At 43.7% G+C, this 24268-nt stretch overlaps 1 protein-coding gene across 1 annotated transcript in view; it reads right to left on the minus strand.

The window, feature by feature from the left end:
• The window catches only part of SRP68 (signal recognition particle 68), a 36275-nt gene that overhangs the window by 573 nt on the left and 11434 nt on the right, over positions 1–24268 (minus strand). Inside the window, exons 8-15 of the mRNA XM_077854319.1 lie at positions 23793–23933; positions 11029–11127; positions 8096–8160; positions 4704–4857; positions 3983–4077; positions 2601–2730; positions 764–839; positions 267–319 (exon numbers count right to left, since the gene is read on the minus strand). Coding sequence (XP_077710445.1) covers positions 267–319; positions 764–839; positions 2601–2730; positions 3983–4077; positions 4704–4857; positions 8096–8160; positions 11029–11127; positions 23793–23933 — 813 coding nt within the window. The remainder of the gene's footprint in view (positions 1–266; positions 320–763; positions 840–2600; positions 2731–3982; positions 4078–4703; positions 4858–8095; positions 8161–11028; positions 11128–23792; positions 23934–24268) is intronic.

Raw genomic sequence — 24268 nt, forward strand, 5'->3', positions numbered from 1 at the left:
CACAGGTACCTTGGGGGGGGGGAGGGGCGGTCCCAGGCAGAGTTCCTAGCCAGCTGCTCTGTACAGCACGAGTTCCTAAGCTCCTTATCTGGGACCATCTAGCTGATACTAAGAAACCTTATACAACCAGCTTTGAGGTTTTGGAGTAAAAGAAGGGAGGCAAGCAGGGTGTTTACTTAGAAATTAGTTTCTCCATTCTATAACTGAGCATACATCTCCAGGGAGTTATGAATTCTCCTCTTTATTCCTCCAAAGTCCAGACATACCTTGTTGTCCTTGACTTGGGAAGAAGTCTCCGGTTGGTGGGAGTCACTTGCATCTGAAAGTTGCATAGGGATTGGGTAAGAACAGGGACTTAACATGTTACAGTCACAAATGACACCTGTCACACCTATGGGATCTAAATCCCAAGAACAAAAGCAGCCAACACATGAGGAGGTTAGCCCTTTCTTTCCTAGGTGAAAGCCTGCTAAGGAGTGCAAACAGATGATAAACCCCAGAAGCTATGCTGTCAGGCCAGTGGAGCCCTGATGGTTGTACAAGAAAATACTGTTAGGGAGAAGGGACCATGTAACTGGTTCTCTAAGTTCTTCCACACAATTTGACGCCTTCATGTGGCAGAAATTATGGCAAAAAAACCCAAAACAAAACAAAAACACCTTTTGGATGAACCAAAACAGCAATGTAGGGGGCAGGAGAGAAGAGGGCTAGCAGCAAAGGAAATTTGGGAACACAGTCAGCAAAGAACAGGCAAGTGGCTCACCCAGGATTGCTGCTGCCTGCAGAGAACACTTTTCTGACCTCACTTGAGTGATGAGCTCTTGCACATCGGGCAGGTCCTGTAACGATTCAGAAAACATGTACTCACGAGCCAGAGCCAGGTCAGATAAGTGTGCCAAGTTAACCTGACTGAGCTAAGTGATCCCACCAGCATCTTCACAGGATTTCAGACTTTATAAACGGTTTACCCTATTAATAAAAAACAAAAAACACTTGGGATGCCTGGCTGGCTTAGTTGGTAGAGTATGTGACTCTTAATCTCAGGACCGGGAGGTCAAGCCCCATGGTGAGTGTGGAACCTACTTAAAAACAAAACAAAACAAAGCACAAGCTTGTTTCAGAGGGGAAAGGGTATGCCATGGCTTAAAATAATAACGCCTGGAGACACTAGTGAGGATACCTCTACTGGAAATAAGTATATCACATGCTACATGCACGATGGGCCAGGCGCATTCTGAGCAGTTCACACAATTGCTAATTCCATTTTCGTAACAATCCTGAATTAACCTGTACTCCGCTTTACAGAGGAGGAGACTGAAGCATAGAGGGGCCCTGTGGGAGGCTGCAATCTCTCACTTGGCAAAATCGAGAAAGATCTGAACCCCTCCCGTCTCTGGCCTTAGACTTAGGTCAGACGTGGATTTGTAAATGCCTCTTCCTCCCTCCTGGGACAACCATCCACACAGTCTGCCTCTACATCCTGGGGTCAAAGACACCCCATCATTACGCTGCCGCCATGCTGGTCACACACCCCCTCATCAACGCCTTCCTATCTCCACCCTTCCTCGAGGACCTCCTATCTGCACGCCAAGTCTATGGCTCAACAAAACTGCAAGCTCTCTGAAGGCAGAAGCCTGGCGTGTATGTTACCCCAGAACCTGGTGCCATTCTGAGGGAACAGGCGAACACCCAGAGAGCAGAGGCTCCCGCACTGGCCTGACCAAGGTAATCCTAGCTTCCCTTTCTGAACGGTCTACATGGGACGCCTGGGTGGCTCACTGGTTGAGCATCTACCTTCGGCTCAGGGCATGATCCTGGCGTCCCAGGATTGAGTCCCACATTGGGCTCCCTGCAGGGACCTCTGCCTGTGTCTCTGCCTCTCTATCTCTCATGAATAAATAAAATAAAATCTTAAAAAAAAAAAAAAAGTCTACGCTAATAAGTAATGTGCCTGGATGGATTCCTTGGACTGGCTGGTGCTTCGATCCTTACATATCACAGCAGTCTGCAGCTTAAAAAGCCAGCTGTCCAATTCAACAAGCAGTAGAATGAACCACACCACCAGGTACTTTCGATCAGTAGGCAAGCTTTAACGTATATCCAAATCTCCTGGGGGGATTGCTAAATCCAGATTTTGACTCAGTGGGCCTGGAGTAGGGCCTGGGAGCCTGTATTTCTCACAAGTTCCCAAATGCTGCTGCTGGTGCAGGCAAACTTTGTGGGGAAAGGCTTCATCAGTGGTTCTTGGCGTGGCTGCCTATCAACAGTCACTGAGGTGCCTTACAAGATCCCAGTGCACACCCCTGACACCACTGGGATTGGAAGGAACCAGGACCTCTGGGGGTGGGACTCAGATAGTCATCTTTTAAAACTCTTTCCAGGTGACTAGACCATGTAGCTGAGTCTGAGAGCAGTATTTCAGGTTTATTTTAACCACAGGAATGGCTTTCCTTCTTAGTACCCGAGTCCATCTCAGGCCTGGAGCACAGTTCCCGGGCACTTAGGGCTGCACCACACCCTTGGCTGGCAGGCAGGATTGGCCCTGAGGAGGCCTCACCACACAAGCTTCTTGGGCTTGGGGACAAAGACCAGCAGCACACCTTTAAGCTGTTCCTGAAGGCCCCAGCATCCGAATTTACTTCATTTGCATATTTCAGGACTCGGTCATACAGGACGAGGGCTTCGCTCCACTTCTTCACCAACACATAGGACTGAGCAATGAAAAAACACCTGGCAGGGAAGGGAAAGAACCAGAGAATTCTAGAGCAACAATTACCTGAGACCAAGGCTTTCCTTCAAATTTAGATTTGGAAACAGGTTTCTCAACCTCAGGATCACCGCATGCAAGACCCTGACATTCTCCATGCCCAGGCTCACCAGGCCACCCTCTCTCTTCCCCATGCCCACAGCTGACTGTGCAGGTCTTGCACAGTCCAAGACCCACTGTCTTCTAGTTACTGACTCTCCTGCTCCCAAAAGATGTGGCTGAAGGTGGGACAAGAACAAAGAAGGAACGCTGCCCCACCCAAAGAGAAATCCCACCCACTGCCCACACATCCAGCCTGCTCACTCAGCTCTGCTCATCTCTTTTTCAAAAACCAAACCCAGAATCTTCTTAATGGAAATTACTCCACTGGGGTTAAAAAAGCCTGAGGGCTGTTGGTCCCTGACAGAAGGGTCCACATGGGCCAGGAGGGAGGCTGACAAGAGCACAAATGGGGCATACTGGAGTCAGAGAGTGCTGGGGTGTGAGGGCCAGATAGGGGCACGGCAATTACACACCCCTATCTTGCTCCACACAGACTACCTCCAAGTTGCAAATAACATGATTCATTTAAAAAATAATAATAATAAAAAAATAGGGATCCCTGGGTGGCGCAGCGGTTTAGCGCCTGCCTTTGGCCCAGGGCGCGATCCTGGAGACCCGGGATCGAATCCCACGTCGGGCTCCCGGTGCATGGAGCCTGCTTCTCCCTCTGCCTGTGTCTCTGCCTCTCTCTCTCTCTCTCTCTCTCTGAGTGTGACTATCATAAATAAATAAAAATTAAAAATAAATAAATAAATAAATAAATAAATAAATAAATAAATAAAAATTTAAAAAAATTTTAAATAATAATAAAATAAATAAAAAATAAAATGGAGGCTTAGCTTTCGCCTAATTCAGTTCAAGTTCCACTCTAGTTTTGTTAACAACTTGCCTTTTACACTTGTCCCTTTCCCACAGGGAGGAAGGAGGGAAGAGGAGGGAGAAGACCATTAACGTGTGCTCCCCCCTTCCCCGCCCTATCCAAAGAGCAAACGAGGTAGACTAAAAACTCCCTGTCACCACCTTTAGCAAAAGCTTCCTTTGAACATGCTGGGCTGACTGTTCAAGGTAACCACACAGACAACCCCCAATCTTCTGGAGTCTGGCCCATGCTCCCAGGGCGTACAGAGCCAGTGGGCAGCACAGAAGAGCCCCATCCACCTCAAAGGACCTTACCTGTAAGCCTTAAACACCAGAGTCTTGAGGCCTATCTCTTTCTGGAAGGCTCTGTCCTCCTCTAACCCAGGAAGCTGGAGCAATTCCACCAGATTCTGCATGAGAGATACAAGAAAACTCAGGAAGAGCAGGCCTCACATTGGGTCTTTGACAAGAGACCTTATAAAAACACACACACACAGGCAAAAAGAGAGCCCAGGTCAGAAGTAATGGAAAACTCCAGAGGAGTGGCTTGGCAGCAGAGCCACCTAGTGTCACCGCCACCCACTCTCTGCTACCAAAAGCCTGTTTGTCCTTCATGACTCTGCTCACACTTTACCTCCCTCCAAGACTTCTCAGACCAAGTCAGCTATAGGGGATCTCTCGGCTCTGAGCTTTCATTTCAGAGTGGCCCTCTGTGTGGCATCTCCCACAGATGCCTGAATGGGGTGCATGTGTCTCTCAACCTTACTCACTGACCAACTCCCAGCAGCCAAGACAGTGTGGCCTCAGGTCTCAGGAAGTCCCAGGCATGTGGGAGAGGATCTTGCACAGGCGAAGTGCTCAGTGAATACCTGAGGGTTTGCTGGACTCTACACATCAACACATTGAGCTGTGGGGCTCATGCACTGCTGAGCGAGAGCAAGGCCTTCCTTCCTGAGACACTAACAGCTGCTGCAAGTCACAGCCCTTCACTATGCAAAGCTAAGTCATTCTGGCTTCCCCAGTCCTTGAGGGTCACCTGTAGAATGATGTCATAGAGCCGGATGAGGTCCTGGGGCCGTGGCGAGCGCTTGCTCTCATCTTCTGGCTGCTGCTGTAGTGCTTTCTGCAGCCCCTTAGCCATGTTCTCGTTCCGCCTGATGGCCGTTGACAGCTTGATATAAGTCAGGTAGCTGGAATGTACCACACGTCAGCTCAGGTTATACTCAGGGAAGCTGGCGTTCTGAGAAGAGCACTGGACCACAAGTTGGGACTGACCTAGGGGAAGGGTGTGGGGGCGAGGGCGTGTCACACAGCAGGGCCATTTGACCTGGGTCTTAAGCTCAAGGGGCCCTCAATTCTGGCTGCTATTCAGTGGCAAATCTGCAAGGAACTGCTATGAGATCTTATGATGAAATTTGGTTTTAGCTGGAATTATATCCCTGTTCCTGTCTTAAAGAGCCACAAAGCTACTGACTTCAGAGGTCAATGTTAGTCCTTGAGATGATCCATGGATGGCAAGCCTGTTCCTGGAATAAGGATTTGTTAACTGCCTGGCCCACACTACAAGGATACTGAGCTTGCAGAACAGCTGCTCCTACTCATCCGATGACCTTCTCTTCTCAGAAAATACTTAGGGACAGTCTTGTACTGAACACCTGTATGTACCACAGTTGATGCCTGCTAATTTTAACTGTACCACCTGGAAAATCTCTTATAATACTTAAAGATAAAAATACAGTAACAACTGAAAAGTCTGTTTAAAAAGCATTTTGGGAGTCAAGTGTTTAGGGTTCTAGATCTCCATCCTACTCTGGTAGAAGACTGGAGACATCCTTAGGGGAAGATACAGCCTGGAGTTGAAGTCAGGGCTCCACCATAAACACTGGGGATGAAGAGACTGTCAAGTCCCAGGTGTTGGCCCTCTAGCCTTCTCCTACTCGGCTTCTAGAACAGGAGCTGCCTGTACATTCTGGGGCTCTGACCCACCCAAGGAAAGGCCCTCCAAGATTTTGGAGTCAGGGTATTGGGTAGAACACCTCCAGTGAAGCCCACAGCTATGAGCCCCGCACACAAATGCGGAGTTCCCACTACACAAGCCATATTCTTTAACAGGAGTAGATGTCAATGAATCACCAGCTAAGAAAAACATCTAACAAGACAGAACAGATCAAAACCAAGGGGAGGAGAAAACAACTTGGAAGAATCAGACTTGGAAGGAAGAAGAAAATTTCAGAAAACCATTATTAATAATCCCAGAGAGGGAAGACTTTCTGGTCATAAGCTTAGAATGAGGAACTTTTTTTTTTTTTTTTTAAATCAATATTCAGGGGCGCCTGGGTGGCTCAGCTGGTTAAGTGTCTGCTTTTGGCTCAGGCCATGATCTCAGGATCCTGGGATCCAGCCCCAAGTCAGGCTTCCTGCTTAGCACTCTCTCAAAACAAAAAACAAACAAACAAAAAAAAAACTTAATAAAAAAAATCAATATTCAAAGAACACACACAAGCCCTTAGAAACTAAAATGGTACACAAAATGAGAAGGCCTGTAAGGAAGTCATCTGGGAGATCAGAAGAGTGGGGGTGGAGAGTGGGAACAGAGGAGTGAGGGCTATCCTGAGAAGTGGGGCAAAATACCTAAATCCAAAAATCAGTAAGTAGCAACACACATGTCATTTGGAGACATAGAGGTAAATGCCAAGAAAATTTGTTTAAAGAATTAAAAGTGGCTGCTTCTGAGAAATGGGAAAGAAAGGTCAGGAGATGGATTTTCCTAAAGCTTTTCAGAAAAAAGAGACTCTCCAAGTATTATTCAGAGTGGTGGAGAAATTTAGATACCTCTTTACAAAGTTTTATTAAAATACAAGAGCTACCTGATTCCTGGTGTCAATTTACCCAAAAGCTGAACTCCAATTCCTTTTTTCTTTTAAAGATTATTTGACAGAGAGCTCATGTGCAAAAGCAGGAGGAGGGGCAGAGAGAGAAGCACGTTCCCCACCGAGCAGAGAGCCCTGACACAAGGTTTGATCCCAGGACCCTGAGATCATGATTCAAGCCCAAGGCAGATGCCTAACTGACTGAGTCACCCAAGCACCTCTGGGCTCCAGTTCCTAACTGAAATCCAGGATTCTGACAGCTGCTAGATGTGAAGGTGGGAGGAAAGATGCAAGGGCATGGGCGCATCACAATTTGAAGGTTTTCTGAGCCCTGTTGAAGCTCTCAGGGTCTTTTTAAGGTTAGGAAGTTGGACCTACCCCTGACTGATTCTCTGTGGCTGTTTACTACAAACACAACCCTTAACCTCCTGGGCCTCGGCTTTTTCACAGGATGCTGAATAGAGGACATCAAACAGTCCTTCCTGCTCAATACCCCTCGGAATCATCTGGCATTGAATTTGACATTCATATAATATTGAATTCCCTAAAACAGAATAAGGTACAGAGTGGAGAGGTATTTGCATAGTTTTGTTTTTACAAAAAAAGGAGGGGTTAAGGGAATGGCTGAAAACAGTGCCAGGTTCACTAAAAAGTTACAAGTAGTAACTAAGCAATGAAGACTTCAAGGTTACACGGAACACGGGGCACAGAATCTGATGAGAAGTGCAGTTTTCCCAAGTCATTTTACTCCTCTCCACAAAGTTCCAAAAATGCTACTCTTCTGGATGAACAGAATAATCCAACCTTTAAAACAAAATTAAACTTGACAAGGTGATTTAAAATGTATATAAAAGAGTAAAGGAAAGAGAAATCTAGCTATGTCTGAGGGAAAACCTGGTGGAGGATGTGCTCCACCAGACATCAAGACTTACTACCAAATCACATTCACTGTCCTGGGCAAGTACAGAAAATAAATGAGCAGAGCGGAAGAGTGTCCAGAAGAGGAGAAAATGGGATGCACACCTGATGGAACTAGCACTGTGGGTGAGTGGGAAAAGGATGGTGTTGTCAGTAAATTGTACTGGAACAATCCATCCTCGTGCAAAAATGTGAAGATCTTACACCGCACTCAAAAACGAAGTCCAAATAGAACAAACCTGAACTGAAATTGAACTTAAATGTAAAAGGGATGACAATATATTCAGAACATAGGGGAGCATAACGTAGGAGCCCAGCACCAGGAGGATAGTGGCTACCTCCAGAAGAGAGAGAAATAACCAGGGTGGGGCCACAGGGAGCTCAAAGTTACCGGCTGTATTCTCATTCTTAATGTATAAAATTTAAAATTATTGGTGTAATAGAATAATATACAAATGCAACATACATACTCTTTATTTGCAACATATACACTCTTGTATGATAAAACAGGCATATATACATATTATTTGCTATATAATGAATCAGAAATTAAAACATATCTGAACACTATGTATATTCTTTCATTCCAATGATACATTCTACAACACTGTTAAAAAGTAAAAAAAATTATAGCCCTTACCTGTGCAGGTATTGAAGATTAGATACCTTCCCCGACTCCCCGTCAAGGGTGTAATCTCTCTGTTTCTGCAGAAATCAATAAAGGTAAAGATAAGACAGCTGACCCTGTCCTTGGCTCTGACCGCCTCATTCCATGGTGTGGTCCCCAAAGTGCCCTGGACATGGGCATAGGCTCTAGTAAATTAAGGCTCTTGATATATCAAAGACCTCCTGAGCATATTCTAGAACAGCAAGGCCACTCGGTTGTCATGAGCATCTAAAAACTGGACTTAAGAGGTCCGAGTAATGGCTAGCCAAGCTTCCTACCCACTGCTCCCAGTCTGCAGACCTAAAGCATGAACAGCAGACAGTCCATGGCCCATGGCTCCATTTTAGGGTTTGTGCCTTAGACCCACGTCCTGAGATCCAACCCCTTAGGCTGTCAGCTCAGCCTTTTGCAGTTGGCTGAATAATGGCTCCTAAAGATATGTCCTAACTCCAGGACTTACGAAGGTGTTACCTCACATGGTAAGAGATGTGATGAAGGATCTCTTAATTAGCCTGGATTATCCAGGTAGGCCCAGTGTAATTACAGGTTCCTTCTAGGAGGGAGGCAGGAGGGCCAGTGACAGAGAGAAGGTCCTGGGATAGAAGCAGAGTCAGAGAGGAGTGAAGGTGCTGAGCTGCTGGCTCTGAACATGGAGGAAGGGGTCATAAGGCAAGAAGTGTAGACGGCCTCTAGAAGTTGGATATTGCATTCCCTGGCATGCTGGAAATGGCTTTCTCCCTTAGAACTTCCAAAGGAGGGGCACCTGGAGGTGTTCAGTTAAGCATTCGACTCTTGATTTTGGCTCAGGTCATGATCTTAGGGTTGTGGGATCCAGCCCCCCATGGGCTCCACAATTAGCATGGAGTCTGCTTGAGATTCTTTCCCTCTACCTCAACCCCTCCCCCTGCTCAAAGGCTCTTTCTCCCCCTCTAAAATAAATATTTTTTTTAAAAAAGAGAACTTCTACAGGAGCACAGCTCTATGTACTTTTAGATTAACAACCACCCAAAGCTGTAAGAAAATAAGTTTGTGGTAATGTTATAGTAGCCACAGGAGAAACTAAGACACCTTGGTATCACCATCTTCATTACACTCTGAGAGGTGTCCCTACAACTGCTATGAGTTCATGGTGAATGATGGAGGGCAGGGCTCTTGTTAAGTGGATGAAGGGAAGTAGAGTATATAAGGACAACTTAATGAGAAAAGGAAATGGGACTAAAGCTTAATACTTATGAATGTTTTATACTCAAGGTACCATGGGCAGATGCTAACTACATAGCTGCTTTTTATATGCTTATAATCTTGAAAAAAGCATAAAAAATATAAAATATTTAAAAAGGCAATTCTTGGTTAACTATCAATTATAGCCACAAGTACCAAACATTTATTTATTATCTATCTATCTATCTATCTATCTATCTATCTATCTATCTATCTATCTATTTATTTATTTTTTTTAGTACCAAATATTTAGAGTGTGGGGTGACACTGGGCTAGGATGGTGCAGGCAAGCTTCTCAGAGATGAGCTATGAGCTGGACACTGAACACCAGGTAAGGTTTGGACAGGTGAGGAGGGAGAAGATGGACAAGCCAGGTGTGAGGAGAGAAAGGAGCACAGAAGGAGTGCACCAGAGTGGGAAAGGCATATTAACCAGACGGTGAGTATAGCAGCTTGAGGCAGAGGACCCAGAAGAGAAGAACAAAATATCTGGAAATAGACACCAGCTCACAGAGTTGGAACTGCATTTGCTGGACCAAGGAGCTCTCAAGCAGGGTGCACACGACCTGAAGAGTGTGATACAGGAACAACATTAGAATTTCTGTTTATCGGGATGCCTGGGTGGCTCAGCAGTTGGGTGCCTGCCTTTGGCCCAGGGCGTGGTCCTGGAGTCTTGGGATCAAGTCCCGCATCAAGCTCCCTGCATGGAGCCTGCCTCTCTCTGCCTCTCATGAGTAAATAAATAAAATCTTAAAAAAAAAAAAAAAAAAGAGAACTTCTATTTATCTTATTTCTACTGAATAATTAAGTATATAATTTACAAATAAATGTATAAGAGGTACATGATCAATTTTACTTATGGGGTGATCATGAAAAGTTTGGAGCCCACTCTCTAGACCTGGGAGATGGGGTCCAGAAAGATCCCACTTTTGCTGCTGGGAAGGAAAGACCTGGAGAACTGGACCCAGACCAAGATGGGAGAAGCCATCAGATCACTGTGGCAATCTAGGAATAGGACAACAAAAGGCTAATCAGAGGGATGCCTGGGTGGCTCAGTGGTTTAGCACCTGCCTTCGGCCCAGGGTGTGATCCTGGGGACCCGGGATCGAGTCCCACATCGGGATCCCTGCATGGAGCCTGCTTCTCCCTCTGTGTCTCTGCCTTTCTCTCCCTATGTCTCTCATGAATAAGTAAATCTTTAAAAAAAAAAAAAAAAAAAAAAAAAAAAAAGGCTAATCAGAAACAGGGCAGAGGTGGGAGATGGAAAAGTGGAGAATGAAGCCAAAGGGAGAATTAGTAGGGTTTCTAGTGACAGGGAAGAGAGAGACAAAGACAGTCCTGAGGTTTTCAGCCTGGATGACCAAATGAATTATACTGACATTAGGAAAAGGAAGCACTGGAAACGTCCACCTGGAGCCATGAGTTTGAGACCAAAGGTTTAGCAGGTAAAAAATGAACCCATTAGAAGAACAGGATGGAGAGAAAATTTCTCAACCTAATGGAGTTCAGAGGCTTCTGTCATTTGTCAGCCCATCACTAGATCTAAAAATACCATGGCTAAGAGTCTGTGCACTCAGACCACTGCCTCCCTCCCCCTTGACCAGCCTCCACCCCGAGAATGAGACACACAAACTGAGAAGGACCTAAGCCCAGAGCAAGAGTCGGTGGCCCAGCTGACAGTCCTACCTGATCTGGCTTGAGCTCTTCCCGAACAGCCTGGATGGCGTCCCGACACTCACTGAGCATTGATTCAAACAGACGCTCCTTGGTTTCTTCACTTTCAGCCTAAACAAAGGCAGAATGCAGCACAAAATTTTCCTCTGAGTAAGCCAAAGTATTCTAATGGGAGGAAGGCATAGTGCCTTGATTCTCCCCATTATACACACACACACAAACACACACACATATCCAGCAGAAACACCCCAAATCACAGATTGTTTCAATTGTCACTAGTCTCCACCAGGTTAAGATTTTTCTTATAGTCTTATCCATTGTTCATATGGAAATGGAATTTTATATATACACATGTATGTGTAACTATAAAGTGAACGTACTGAAAAAGAATCCATACAACTGGGACACCTGGGTAGCTCAATGGTTGAGCATCAGCTTTGGCTCAGGGCGTGATCCCAGAGTCCTGGGATTGAGTCCCGCATCGGGCTCTCTGCATACAACCCGCTTCTCTTCCCTCTTCCCGTGTCTCTGCCTCTCTCTCCGTGTCTCTCATGAAAAAATAAATAAAATCTTAAAAAAAAAAAAAATCTGGGGATCCCTGGGTGGCTCAGCCGTTTAGCGCCTGCCTTTGGCCCAGGGTATGATCCTGGAGTCCCGGGATCAAGTCCCACATCGGGCTTCCTACATGGAGCCTGCTTCTCCCTCTGCCTGTCTATCGTGAATTTAAAAAAATAAATAAATCTGTACAATTGATCCGAAACTGTCAAACAATAGATGCTTTAAATTTTTTTCTATCATCGAACTTTCTACCACTTTCCTCCACCATTTCACCTCTGTTCAGGACCTACACCTGACATCCCTGAACTCTGGCACATGGAACAAATGGTCTTTTTTTTTTTTTTTTTTTTTTTTTTATGATAGTCACACAGAGAGAGAGAGAGAGAGGCAGAGACACAGGCAGAGGGAGAAGCAGGCTCCATGCAGGGAGCCCGACGTGGGATTCGATTCCGGGTCTCCAGGATCGCGCCCTGGGCCAAAGGCAGGCACTAAACCGCTGCGCCACCCAGGGATCCCAGAACAAATGGTCTTTAAGCTCTACTGTGTGCCAGCAGAGTTACTCTTACAAATGTAACCCCAAAGACTTGCAGATACTGGTCCAAGCAAGTGAGTAATGTTACTAACCAATATCAAGTCAAAAATATATTTCCTCTAAGTATCATACGAAGCTCCCTGCACCACAGAAATTCTGCACCTAGATATTCCCCATGGTTATGCTGAGATTGACAAGCACTCCATGACAGTCTTTGCACAAGTTCAAGGGCGTCGCCAGCTGGGATAAGGGAAAAGTGATTCATTAACTGAGTGCCTGCCGAACCACATTACCATTCTAAAGAATCTGACTGAGCAGGTAGGAGTGGATGAGAGGCAGAAAGGAGATGAACTTGTGTCGCCACCAGACCCACTGTGACATTAAAAGATCAACACTCCATTATTATATTTGACTTTCCACAGAAACATCCAATCTGATCCCTTGACATTCAACTGACCTCGAAGATAGCCCAAAAGAATACCCATTACTGCCCACTCCTTTAAGTCGTTGGTAGGGGCTTAAAGAAAAACCTTTTCTTCTCTTAAGAACTCTTATGTTATTCCTAGTTTCCAATGTTGGGGGAAAAAAAAAACACTTCCTTGTAAATTACTCAATATAAATCAAACATACTTTTCTATTTGTATTGACTTTCCTGGTGCTCACTAACTTAGGAAAAAATCAGTGTCACAGTCATTCTTTAAATTTCTAATTTTTTTTTTTTTATGATAGTCACACAGAGAGAGAGAGAGAGGCAGAGACATAGGCAGAGGGAGAAGCAGGCTCCATGCACCGGGAGCCCGACGTGGGACTCGATCCCGGGTCTCCAGGATCGCGCCCTGGGCCAAAGGCAGGCGCCAAACCGCTGCACCACCCAGGGATCCCAATTCTTTACATTTCTAAAGGCAAACATAGCCACTATTAATTTACTGAAACCACAGCACTGTCCAACAGAACTTTCTGTGATGGGGCACTTGGCTGGCACAATCCAGGGAAACATGTGACTCTTGATCTCCGGGTTGTGAGTCTGGGCCCACGTTCATTGGGTATAGGAATTATATAAAAATAAAATCTTTATTGAGACGCCACTGGGTGGCTCAGTTGGTTAAGCATCTTCCTTAACTTAAGCTCAGCTCATGATCCCAGGGTCCTGGGATGGAGCCCTGCATTGGGCTCCCTGCACAGCAGCAAACCTACTTCTCCCTCTTTTGCCCCCCGTTTTTGTTTGTGCTCACTTTCGCTCTGTCAAATAAAACCTTTTTAAAAAGAATAAAATCTTTATTTAAAAAAAGAACATTCTGTAATGGATGGAAATGCTCTCTAGCTGCACTGTCTAGTACAGCAGTCATTAGCCACAGTTGGCTACTGAGCACTTGAAATTTTCATTAATTCGGGCAGCCCCTGTGGCGCAGCGGTTTAGAGCTGCCTGCAGCCTGGGGTGTGATCCTGGGGACCGTGGATCGAGGCCCACATCAGGCTCCCTGCATGGAGCCTGCTTCGCACTCTGCCTGTGTCTCTGCCTCTCTCTCTCTCTCTCTCTCTCTGTGTCTCTATGAATAAATAAATAAAGTCTTTAAAAATATATATATATAAAAAAAAGAAATTTTCATTAATTCAAGCATAAACAGCCACAGATGTTCAAGTGTCTAGTATACTCCACAGCGCAGAGAAACACTTCACATAAAACACTATTAAGCAGCACCTCAAGTTAGCAAGACTGTAATAACTTAGTCAAACTTGATGGCCAAATTTTTTGAAGTACAAATCCTGTGGACTGGGGGAGCCATGTAACAGTTAACAACTGAATAGGATCTGTGAATAGAGTTGGCAGCAGGTGCACACACACACTGGAGACACACTGAGCTCGTGAATCAATTTTGATGCCATGCAATCCGGCAGATATGCCACCAACACCATTTTAAGAAGGGTGGGGCTCAGGGCACCTGGGTGGCTGCCTTCAGCTCAGGCCACAATCCTGTGGTCCTGGGATCGAGTCCTGTATCCGGTTCCCCACAGGGAGCCTGCTTCTCCCTCTGTCATAGCCTGTCTTTCTGTGTGTCTCATGAATAAAAAAATAAAATCTTAAAAAAAAAAAAAAAAAAAAAAGGTGGGGGTCAATGTTTGGGGCAATGGGTATATAAAGTAAAAGAAGAGTAAACTTTATTTCGCCAGCTACACAGGTTCTGCTTTCCTGTAAAGAGAGTGTAGCTCAAAATAAATAAATAAATAAATAAATAGATACAAAAATGCTAGACTTCTTTACTGCCATGTATTGCTCTCATTCCCTCGGAACAAGGGTATCTTGGCAGCAAGGTACTGAACATAAGCAAACTTTCCCAATGCCCAATGTAACAAAAGTCTAAGTTACACTGGGCATTTTATAGAAGACTTAAATCACACTGTAGGAAAAAGCCCATCAGAAGGGCAGGGCTTCAGTTACTTGTATTTTCTGCCACCCACACTGCACTGTGACTCAGAGATCACTAATCTCTGTAGCAGAGCTTCTCAGGAGTCTCCCTGGGCTGGGCAAAATGTCTCCAAACAGAAAGCCAAAAATGTACTTTGCTACTTTCACTCATATTTATATACATATTTTGGAGGCTAAAATCACCCTGAAAAGACAACAGAACAAGAAATACCTCTCTATATGCAGAGGCAGGATTCCTCAGCATCTACATGCAGACCTCCCAAGTCAGCCATGGAATGAACAAAAATGTGCTCCTAAATTCAAGTAGCAAACTCCCTGCATAAGAATTTGTGGTCGGCTTGCACCTTTTCCCAGGTGTGCCTATGAGACAGAAATCTTAAGCCCAGAAGTAATGTGTTACTTGGATCTAAAAAAAAAAAAAAAAAAAAAATTCGAGATCAACTTTTATAAAACTTGGAACACTCCAGGATGTGTTTTGACAGCTTCAAGATCTGTCTCAAGGACACGTACATGTACAGAGGGAAACCAGCTGTTGTGTCCTGAGGTAGAGACCCCCTGCTATTCAAAAGTTTCCAGATTGTTTTCACTTATCTACAAAAATTGCTGGAAGGTGGTGGTATGGCTAAGAGACAGACAAGGCGAGTCTGACCACATTCTCTACCACACCGGTAGGAGAACCAAAGGAATGGGAACTAAGCCTTCCTTCCTAGGGCGACTAAGGTCCAGTAAACAATACATGGAAATCTGGTAAAGGAGAATACAAACGTCAAGAACAGCGATGTTTTTTGTTTTAAAGAGAACAAATGGAGATCCCGGGGTGGCGCAGCGGTTTAGCGCCTGCCTTTGGCCCAGGGCGCGATCTTGGAGACCCGGGATCGAATCCCACGTCCGGTTCCCGGTGCACAGAGCCTGCTTCTCCCTCTGCCTGTGTCTCTGCCTCTCTCTCTCTCTCTGCGTGACTATCATAAATAAATTAAAAAATTAAAAAAAAAAAGAGGACAAATGGTCTCCCTTTCACTCACACATTAAAATATTAACCATAACCCAAGGATAAGACTCATCAAACCTGCCACCTTTTCCAAAAGAGTGGCCTGACAACATCGTCACAATGCAACCACGAGTGACAAGTCAGGTAGAATCAAGTATTAATAAAGCAAAACAGGGCAGCCCGGGTGGCTCAGCGGTTTAGCGCGCCACCTTCAGCTCAGGGCGTGATCCTGGAGACCTGGGATCAAGTCCCACATCGGGCTCCCTGCATGGAGCCTGCTTCTCCCTCTGCCTGTGTCTCTGGCTCTCTCTCTGTGTCTCTCATGAATAAATAAATAAAATCTTAAAAAAAAAAAAAAAGCAAAACAGAAACAAATTATAAAGGCAAATTATTTAGCACATGAAGACATAAAGCCTGGCTCAGGAGACCAAGAATTTTGCAACTGGGTTTTGGCAGCGGATTAATTCTCTGCTCCAGTCTTTTCGGTCTGACACTTATCTCTCTGAATTATTTCTTCCTTCCATGCTTTTCAGTAAACTGCTGTTCTAGTATTTAAATGTCATATAACCTCTACAAACAGGCATAAACTAGGTCTACCGAATTCTTGCATCCTAGTTCCCAGAGGGGGGCAATACCCACACCAGCTAGGTTAATATGAAGGGGTACCAGGCTGGCTTAGTCGGTGGAGTGTGTGACTCTTGATCTCGTTGTGGGTTCAAGCCCCATGTTGGGTGTAGAGATTACTTAAAAATAAAATCTTTAGGGGCGCCAAGGTGGCTCAGTGGTTGAGTGTCTGCCTTTGGCTCAGGGTGTGATCCTGGGTTCCCGGGATCGAGTCACACACTGGGCTCCTTGCATGGAGCCTGCTTCTCCCTGTGCCTGTGTCTCTGCCTCTGTGTCTCTCATGAATAAATAAATAAAATCTTAAAAAAAAAAACAAACAAAACCAAAACTAAGTAATCTCAGGGTCTTGGGTTCAGAGCCCCATGTCAGGCTCCCTGCTCAGTGGGGAGTCTGATTCTCCCTCTGCCCCTCCCCAAAGTCATGCTCTCTCCACCCCCTCAAGTAAGTAAATTAAAATCTTTAAAAATAAATAAATAAAATATTTAAAAAGAAAAAAAAGAAAGACTGAAATTAAGAACCCTGCATCTCTAAGGCATAGCTCTTGGTTCCCAGGGCAGGTACCAACACCACACAATCAGAACAGGCAAGATGGTGAAGACTTGTGTGATATCCAGCCAAATAATCTGGCAGTGGCACCAAGGGGCACATGGTTCTTCTTGGGATTAACCTCAAATGGCCAAGGGCATTTTCCCCAGTTAATAACCCATGGTTAACTTAATTCAATAGACATTTAATCAGCTATACTGCTAGACCCGACTTCTAAGGATTTAACTAAACTTTATTTCATACTACACTTGAATTATTTTACTTGCCAACTAGATTTGATAACTGTGTGTATAGGACGTTAGGCACTGAACTGTTTCAAGGTTAAAACCTTACTGGAATTCCCTACGACACACGTTTTGTTTGATCTACATCTTTTATATCTACCACATTATTTAAAGATCTCATACTCAGAAGCAACCTGAATGCACTGTAAGATCCTTAACAACCAGAGATAACTCTATTCACTGCAATCAACACATTAACTAGGTACTTCACTGAAATGATAAGGAATATTATATACTTTATGTCAGTAAATTCAACATGTACATGACATTCCTCCTAAGACGATTCATCCAAAAAACACAAGATGAAACAAAATCTGAGTAGCTCTTTATCTCATTAAGGAATTACCTTTGTTTAAAACAAGCAAAAACAAAAATTAAAAACTTTCCCATAAACATCAAATCATTATGCTGTACACCTGAACTAAGTTTCTGACAATTATATCCCATCCACCCCTCCTCCACAAAAACCCTTCCTACAAAGAAAACTCCAGGCTCAATAGTTTCACAGGTGAATTATAACACACATTTGAGAAAGAAAAATACTGATATTACCTAAACTCTTTTTAGAAACAAGGAAAATCTCCAAACTTGTTTTATGAGGTGTGTATAACCCTGATACCAAACCCTGAAAAAAGGCATTATAAGAAACTTATAAGCCATGAAAATAGATGCAAAATTCTCAAATATTAGCAAATGAAATCCAGCTATATATAAAAATACAATAATATACCATAACTAAGTGGGGTTATCTCAGGTATACAAATTTAACACAGAAAGTTAATCAATGTAATTCACCATGTGAGCCTTCAAATACTCTTCCCTCTTCAGCCCTTATTCTCAAACTCAAAAATGTGAAACTGTCATCATATGGCTCCTTCTAAACCTCTGCTTTCTGACATCCTTCACACATGCCACTGTATCCCATGGAACAGCAATTACAAACCCATACACCATTCCCAGCGTACTTGCCCATCAAAATTTTCACAGGCACAGGGCAAGCCTGATGTCAGGTTTCCTAGTGCCCCTATCTGACTGAGGCGCAGCTACCTTTAGCAGTAAAAGCCTGCAGAAGCCGGGGCAAGAAACCTGGGCTACTGATCCTTACCTACCGTCAAAATAAAATCTTGGACCAGGTCTCCATGGAACTAAATAAAACACATCCAGTGGGAAGGACTCTTTTCCTCGTGTGCAGAAGTACTCGTATGTTTTTAAATGTAGTAACTTCAGCAATGTTAGTAAGACAGAGGGTAATGGGCTTAAGTGAATGCTGGAGATCTTCAGAAAATAGTAAAACACAAAAATGTATCACCTTCATTACTAAGCCTTTATATTACTTCAAAGAACTACTTATTGAAGGATGGTCTTCTTGATAAGGACCTTAAGTACCATGATAAAACAAAGCATGTGAAGAAAAAACCCAAACTACCAAATACACGGAGATTCTTTTGCTCTCTTTCCATTTCACTTTTTTTGGGCAAATACTTAATTAACAGAACTTTAAAATAAACATTTTCTGGGGCCTTTGGGTGGCTCAGTCGGTTGAGCATCTGCCTTTAGGTCAGGTCATGATCTGAGGGTCCTGGGATCAAGTCCCACATCCAAGAATCTGGCTCCCTGCTTAGTGGGGAGCCTGCTTCTCCCCCTCCCTACTTCGGCACACTCTTTCTCAAATAAATAAAATCTAAAAAACGAAAACAAAAACAAAAACAAAACATTTCTCCATTAAATCAAGACTGAAAATTCTTAGGGCACCTGGGTGGCTCAGTTGGCGAAGAGTCTGCCTTCAGCTCAGGTCATGATCTTGGAGTCCTGGGATCAGGCCCCACATCAGGCTCTCCACTCAGAACAAGTCGGCTTCATCCACTCCCTCTGCCCCTACCCACTGCTCATGCTCTCTCTCTTTCTAATCCTAAAAACAATTGAAGGAGCACCTGGGTGCCTTAGTCGGTTGGGTGTCTGCCTTTAGCTCAGGTCATGAATCTCAGGTCCAGGGACTGAGCCCTGCATCAGGCTCCGAGCTCAGCACACAGTCTGTTTCTCTCTCTCCCTCTGCCCCACCCTGCCTTGTTCATGCTCTCTAATAAAATGTTAAAAAAAATATTGAAAAGTCTTAATTTAAATAACTTTATTCAATCAGAAAAAAGATCAAATATATGATTTTTAGAGGCACCTGGGTGACTCAGTTGGTGAGGCATTCGACTCTTGATTTTGGTTCAGGTCATGATCTCAGGCTCATGAGATCAGGTTCCATACTGGGCTCTAAGCTGGGTGTGGAGCCTGCTTAAGATGTTCTCTTTTGGGAAGCCCGGGTGGCTCAGTGGCTTAGCACCGCCTTCAGCCCAGGGCATGATCCTGGAGACCCGGGATCAAGTCCCACATCGGGCTCCCTGCATGGAGCCTGCTTCTCCCTCTGCCTCTGTCTCTGCCTCTCTCTCTCTCTGTATCTCTCATGAATAAATAAATAAGATCTTAAAAAAAAAAAAAAAGATGTTCTCTCTCCCTCTGCCCCCACTACCCACACTTGTTTTCTCTCTCCTTAAAATAATAAATATTATTTATATGTTAATATATAAATATAACATATATTTATATGAATATAATATATAAACATATATGATACAGTATAACATAAATATAACATATATTTATATGAATATAATATATAAATATATATGATACAGTATAACATACATATGTGTTTCTAAGTCTATGCAGTATTTTCATTTTAGGTAATTTATTCTACAATAGTAATCAAAAATATGGAAAAATCCATCTATAAAATTTTCACTGTACCATAATTTACATTTACTTAAAACCTGTATAGAATCCAAATGCCAATAGGTGTATTTTGATTAAACAGCATTTAAACAAGTACACTTGCCATTATCTGTATATATTAAAGATAGGTACTAAATAGAATATACTTGACAATATAAACACAAACACTATGATGAGGTGAGAACACAGAACTAGCAGCAGCTGTACTGAGATGACTGACTCTGAGTACAGCTGACTCTTCAACAATGTGGGGGTTAGGGGCATAGACCCCTGGCACAGCCGAAGATCTGAGTATTAACATCTGACTCCCCAAAAACCTAACTACTAATAGCCTATTGACAGGAAGCCTCACCAATAACAGTTGACTGATGCATACTTTGTGTGTCATGTCTATTATATATACTGTATTCTTTTCTCCCCCCTTTTTGCTTGCCAAAGCCTTTTAACTTTCTTTCATCTTTCCACAAATACCTAATAAATAAAATAATTAAGATTTGTAGAACTATTCAAAGCACGGTCCTGGGACCAACAGAATTAACATCATTTGGGAGCTTACAAGAAAAGCAATTTTTTTTTTAAGATTTTATTTATTTATTCATGAAAGACACACACACACAGAGAGAGAGAGAGAGAGAGAGACAGACAGACAGACAGACATAGGCAAAGGGAGAAGCAGGCTCCATGCAGGAAGCCCAATGTGGGACTCGATCCCAGGACTCCAGGATCATGCCCTGGGCTAAAGGCAGGCGCTAAACTGCTGAGCCACCCAGGGATCCCCAAAAAGCAAATTCTTAGGCCCCAACTCAGACTTACTAAATCAAAATCTCTGGGGAGTGAGGCCTTGAGTTTATGTCCTTTTTATTTTTTTTTAAATAATTTCATTTTATTTTTTTTTATCAGTGTACTCTTTTCCCATCCGGTCCACCCACCTCCCTTCTGATACATACTAGATTCTATAATCTATGTTATATACTATATTCTCATAATAAAGTATGCTAAAGGAGAGAAAACGTTAAGAAAATCATATGAAAAATACATTCACAGTATTGTATTATCAAAAAATTCCACCTATAAGTGGACCTGCATAGTTCAAACCTGTGCTGTTCAAGAGTCAACTGTATTTTTTTTTTTAATCTATTCAAGATGTTGAGCCACCCAGGCAGCCCAATTTTGGCCAATCTTAAACTGCTTTAGAAGCAGCAGCTATTTAAAAAAAAAAAAAAAAAAGCAGCAGCAGCTATGAGATACCTGGGTGGCTCAGTGAGTTGGGCGTCCAACTCTTGGTTTCAGTTCAGGTCATGACCTTGGGGTTGTGAGACTGAGCCCCAAGTCAGGCTCCTCATTCAGTGGGGAGTCTGCTTGAGATTTTTCTCTCCCTTTCCCTCTACTCCCTCACCCGAGTATGCTTTCTCAATAAATAAAATTTTTTAAAGGGGGGTGGTGGCGCCTGGGTGACTTAGTTAAGTATCTGTCTTCGGCTCAGGTCATGGTTCCAGGGTCTTAGGATCCAGCCCCACATAGGGCTCCTTGCTCAACAGGGAGTCTGATTGTCCCTTTCCCTCTGTATATTTCCCTGCCCACATACATGTGCTCCTTCCCTCTCTCCCTCTTGCATGTGCATGCTCTCTCTCTCAAATACATAAAACCTATTAAAAAAAAACCAAACACTATGATCTGAAGACCAAGAAGTCAACCCTTCAAATATACTAAAAATCAAATTTGAGAGTAATCCCTTTAAAAATGTACACAAAGCTCAACTAGTCATCACATGCTCGAAATGACCTTCAATTTTATTATTTTATTATTTTTTTTAAGATTCTATTTATTTATTCATGAGAGACACACACACACACAGAGAGGCAGAGACACAGGCAGAGGGAGAAGCAGGCTCCATGCAGGGAGCCCAACGTGGGACTTGATCCTGGGTCTCCAAGATCAGGCCCTGGGCTGAAGGCGGCACTAAACTGCTGAGCTACCCGGGCTGCCCATGACCTTCAATTTTAGAAGCAATGGCTTCACATGCAGTTGTAAAATGCTTTCACTTCAGCTAATTTTGCTCAAGCTGGTTTTACGAATAAGGTAAAAAGATCTCCCCCATATGGGTCTTCATTTTCTAATTATGCATACAAAACAGGAAAAAGATAAATTCAGACAAAACACCACTAAACCTTCTCTTCCCATGTGGGAAACTCCCCTACCCCCACTAATCTACTGAATTGGAGAGGATTCCTTCCCAGGGACTATTTTTCAATTAACATTCTGCTCATTCAGTCTTTCCCAAGGCCCAGGACTCTGCTTGTGTGTACCATGTATTATAAGATTACATTAATTAAGATTACATTAACTATTCAAGTAAAATGATCCTGTTACTAGTCTTCCTGATATGTGGAAAATTTCAAGGAATATGCACTCTTTGGAGTCAAAAGGGTATGGTTTACAGGCAAGCACTCCCTTCTATCAGACATGTATGGCTGTGTACAAGTTATACAGTCTCTCTGAGACCTATTTTCCCATCTGTACAATGAGAGTATCACCTACCCCATAGGGTTAAAAATGTCAAAACACAAAAGCTTTAAGCAGCGTATCTAGGACATTAAGGAGGACCGTGACCCTCCTTTGTTCATCTCTGTGGTGTTTCTGTCCAGGTAGCCACGGCATATTCTTAAAGTTTGTGAATTGATACGTAAGCCCATGGAAAATCCTTACAACATGATAAGTAAAACAGGATTCAAAAGTGTATTGAGGGGGCAGCCCTGGTGGCGCAGCGGCGTGACCCTGGATCGAGTCCCACATCAGGCTCTCTGTATGATGCCTGCTTCTCCCTCTGCCTGTGTCTCTGCCTCTCTCTCTCTCTCTCTCTGTCTCTATGAATGGGTGAATGGAATCTTAAAAAAAAAAAGTGTATTGAGGTATGATTTCAACAAGTGAAAAAATACGTAACACCTCTTATGAATATGAAGACTAAAAGGAAATCCAGTCTTGTCCTTTTTATCAGCACAATGTAACATCAATGAAAGTATATGGGAAGTGGGACTATCAGCTGATCTCTTAAAAACACTTACCTTTTCTAAACTTTAAGCTAAATAACTTTTTAAAATTAATAAATGTTAATTTTCCTTGTCCTTTAATATATGTCTGTGGCCCCATTCCTAAGGAGCCCCCTATTTATGTGCTCCCTGGGCCTCCCCCAACTCTGACTGCAGCCAGAACTCCTGTCCCACTGTCACTGATGGCAGCTCTACTCTTCCACTGCTGAAGTGTCCTCAACCCAGTGTAGCTACTTCAGAACAAGTCACTGAAAAGTTTGGGTGCTTAAAACAACTCATGAGCACAACTAACAAAGAAAGCACTCCCACATACAAATTACTCAGGGTACAACAGCTTACTGTGAAGTGTCAGGAAATGCCCCTGGTTCATGGGGAGCCTGCAGATATGCTCAGCAGCCAGGGGTTTTCTTTAGATGCTTTTCACCTCAAGGAAGAGATCCAAAAAGTGCTTTTGTCTCGGTCTACTTTGTACAAACCAAGATTACCCGGGTCTCTCATCTTTTGAAACTCAGGTGTTCATACCCATGAACAGGTAACAAGTCAGTAAGCAACATCAAGTAGTACCGCTTTGTATGAATGTTACGTAAATGCCACATGTCAAACAAGATATTCTGGCTTAGCCAGGCTCTTCTGAAACTGCTCAGGAATAAGGGGGGCCCCTCCTTTAGGGATAGAAGGCTAGGACAAGAGGTCAGACAGCAACAGTTAAGCTGCTGCACCACCTGCTGGGCCCGACAGGACCCCTTCCATTAAGCCAGCCTCTCACCACTCCCATTTCTATGTCCATGTCTAGGAGTGCCACTGCCAATTTCTTTGCCCTCTAAATGCAACAACTCTTCTATGAGCTCAGCCTTTACAATAATTTGGTGACCAAATCCCAAATAGCATTAAGACAAGTTTTTGTTTTGTGAGAAATGAACACCCATCTACACCTTAAGCACACAAGGACAACTTCAAACATATATGGATGACAGAACGGGCAGCTGCTCCTTACCTGGGCAATGGCTGCTTCGTTATCAGCCAATCCCAACAAAAAGATCCTCACTTTGTCAATCTTCACTGGAACCGTTCTCCCTCTCCATTCCACTTCGCTCATGGTGGCTGCCTGTTTGGCCCGAGTCTGAGTGATCAATGCCTGGAAAATAGTTTTCAGAAGTCAAAGCTTTAATTGTTGATGGTGAAAGTGGTCTCTCTCTATAACCAACATATTACACCTTATATACTAGTATATATAAATGGTATTTAAATTCCTCCTTGGTGGGGCACCTGGGTGGCTCAGTGATTGACCGTCTGCCTTTGGTTCAGGTTGTGATCCTGGAGTCCTGGGATCAAGTCCCACATCAGGCTGCCCTGCATGTATCCTGCTTCTCCCTCTGCCTATGTCTCTGCCCCGCCCCCCTGCCTCTCATGAATAAATAAATACAATCTTAAATAAATAAATAAATCCCTCCTTGGTGTATCATTTATCCT

Source organism: Canis aureus, chromosome 16 (assembly GCF_053574225.1).
Source record: "Canis aureus isolate CA01 chromosome 16, VMU_Caureus_v.1.0, whole genome shotgun sequence".
NCBI lineage: Eukaryota > Metazoa > Chordata > Mammalia > Carnivora > Canidae > Canis > Canis aureus.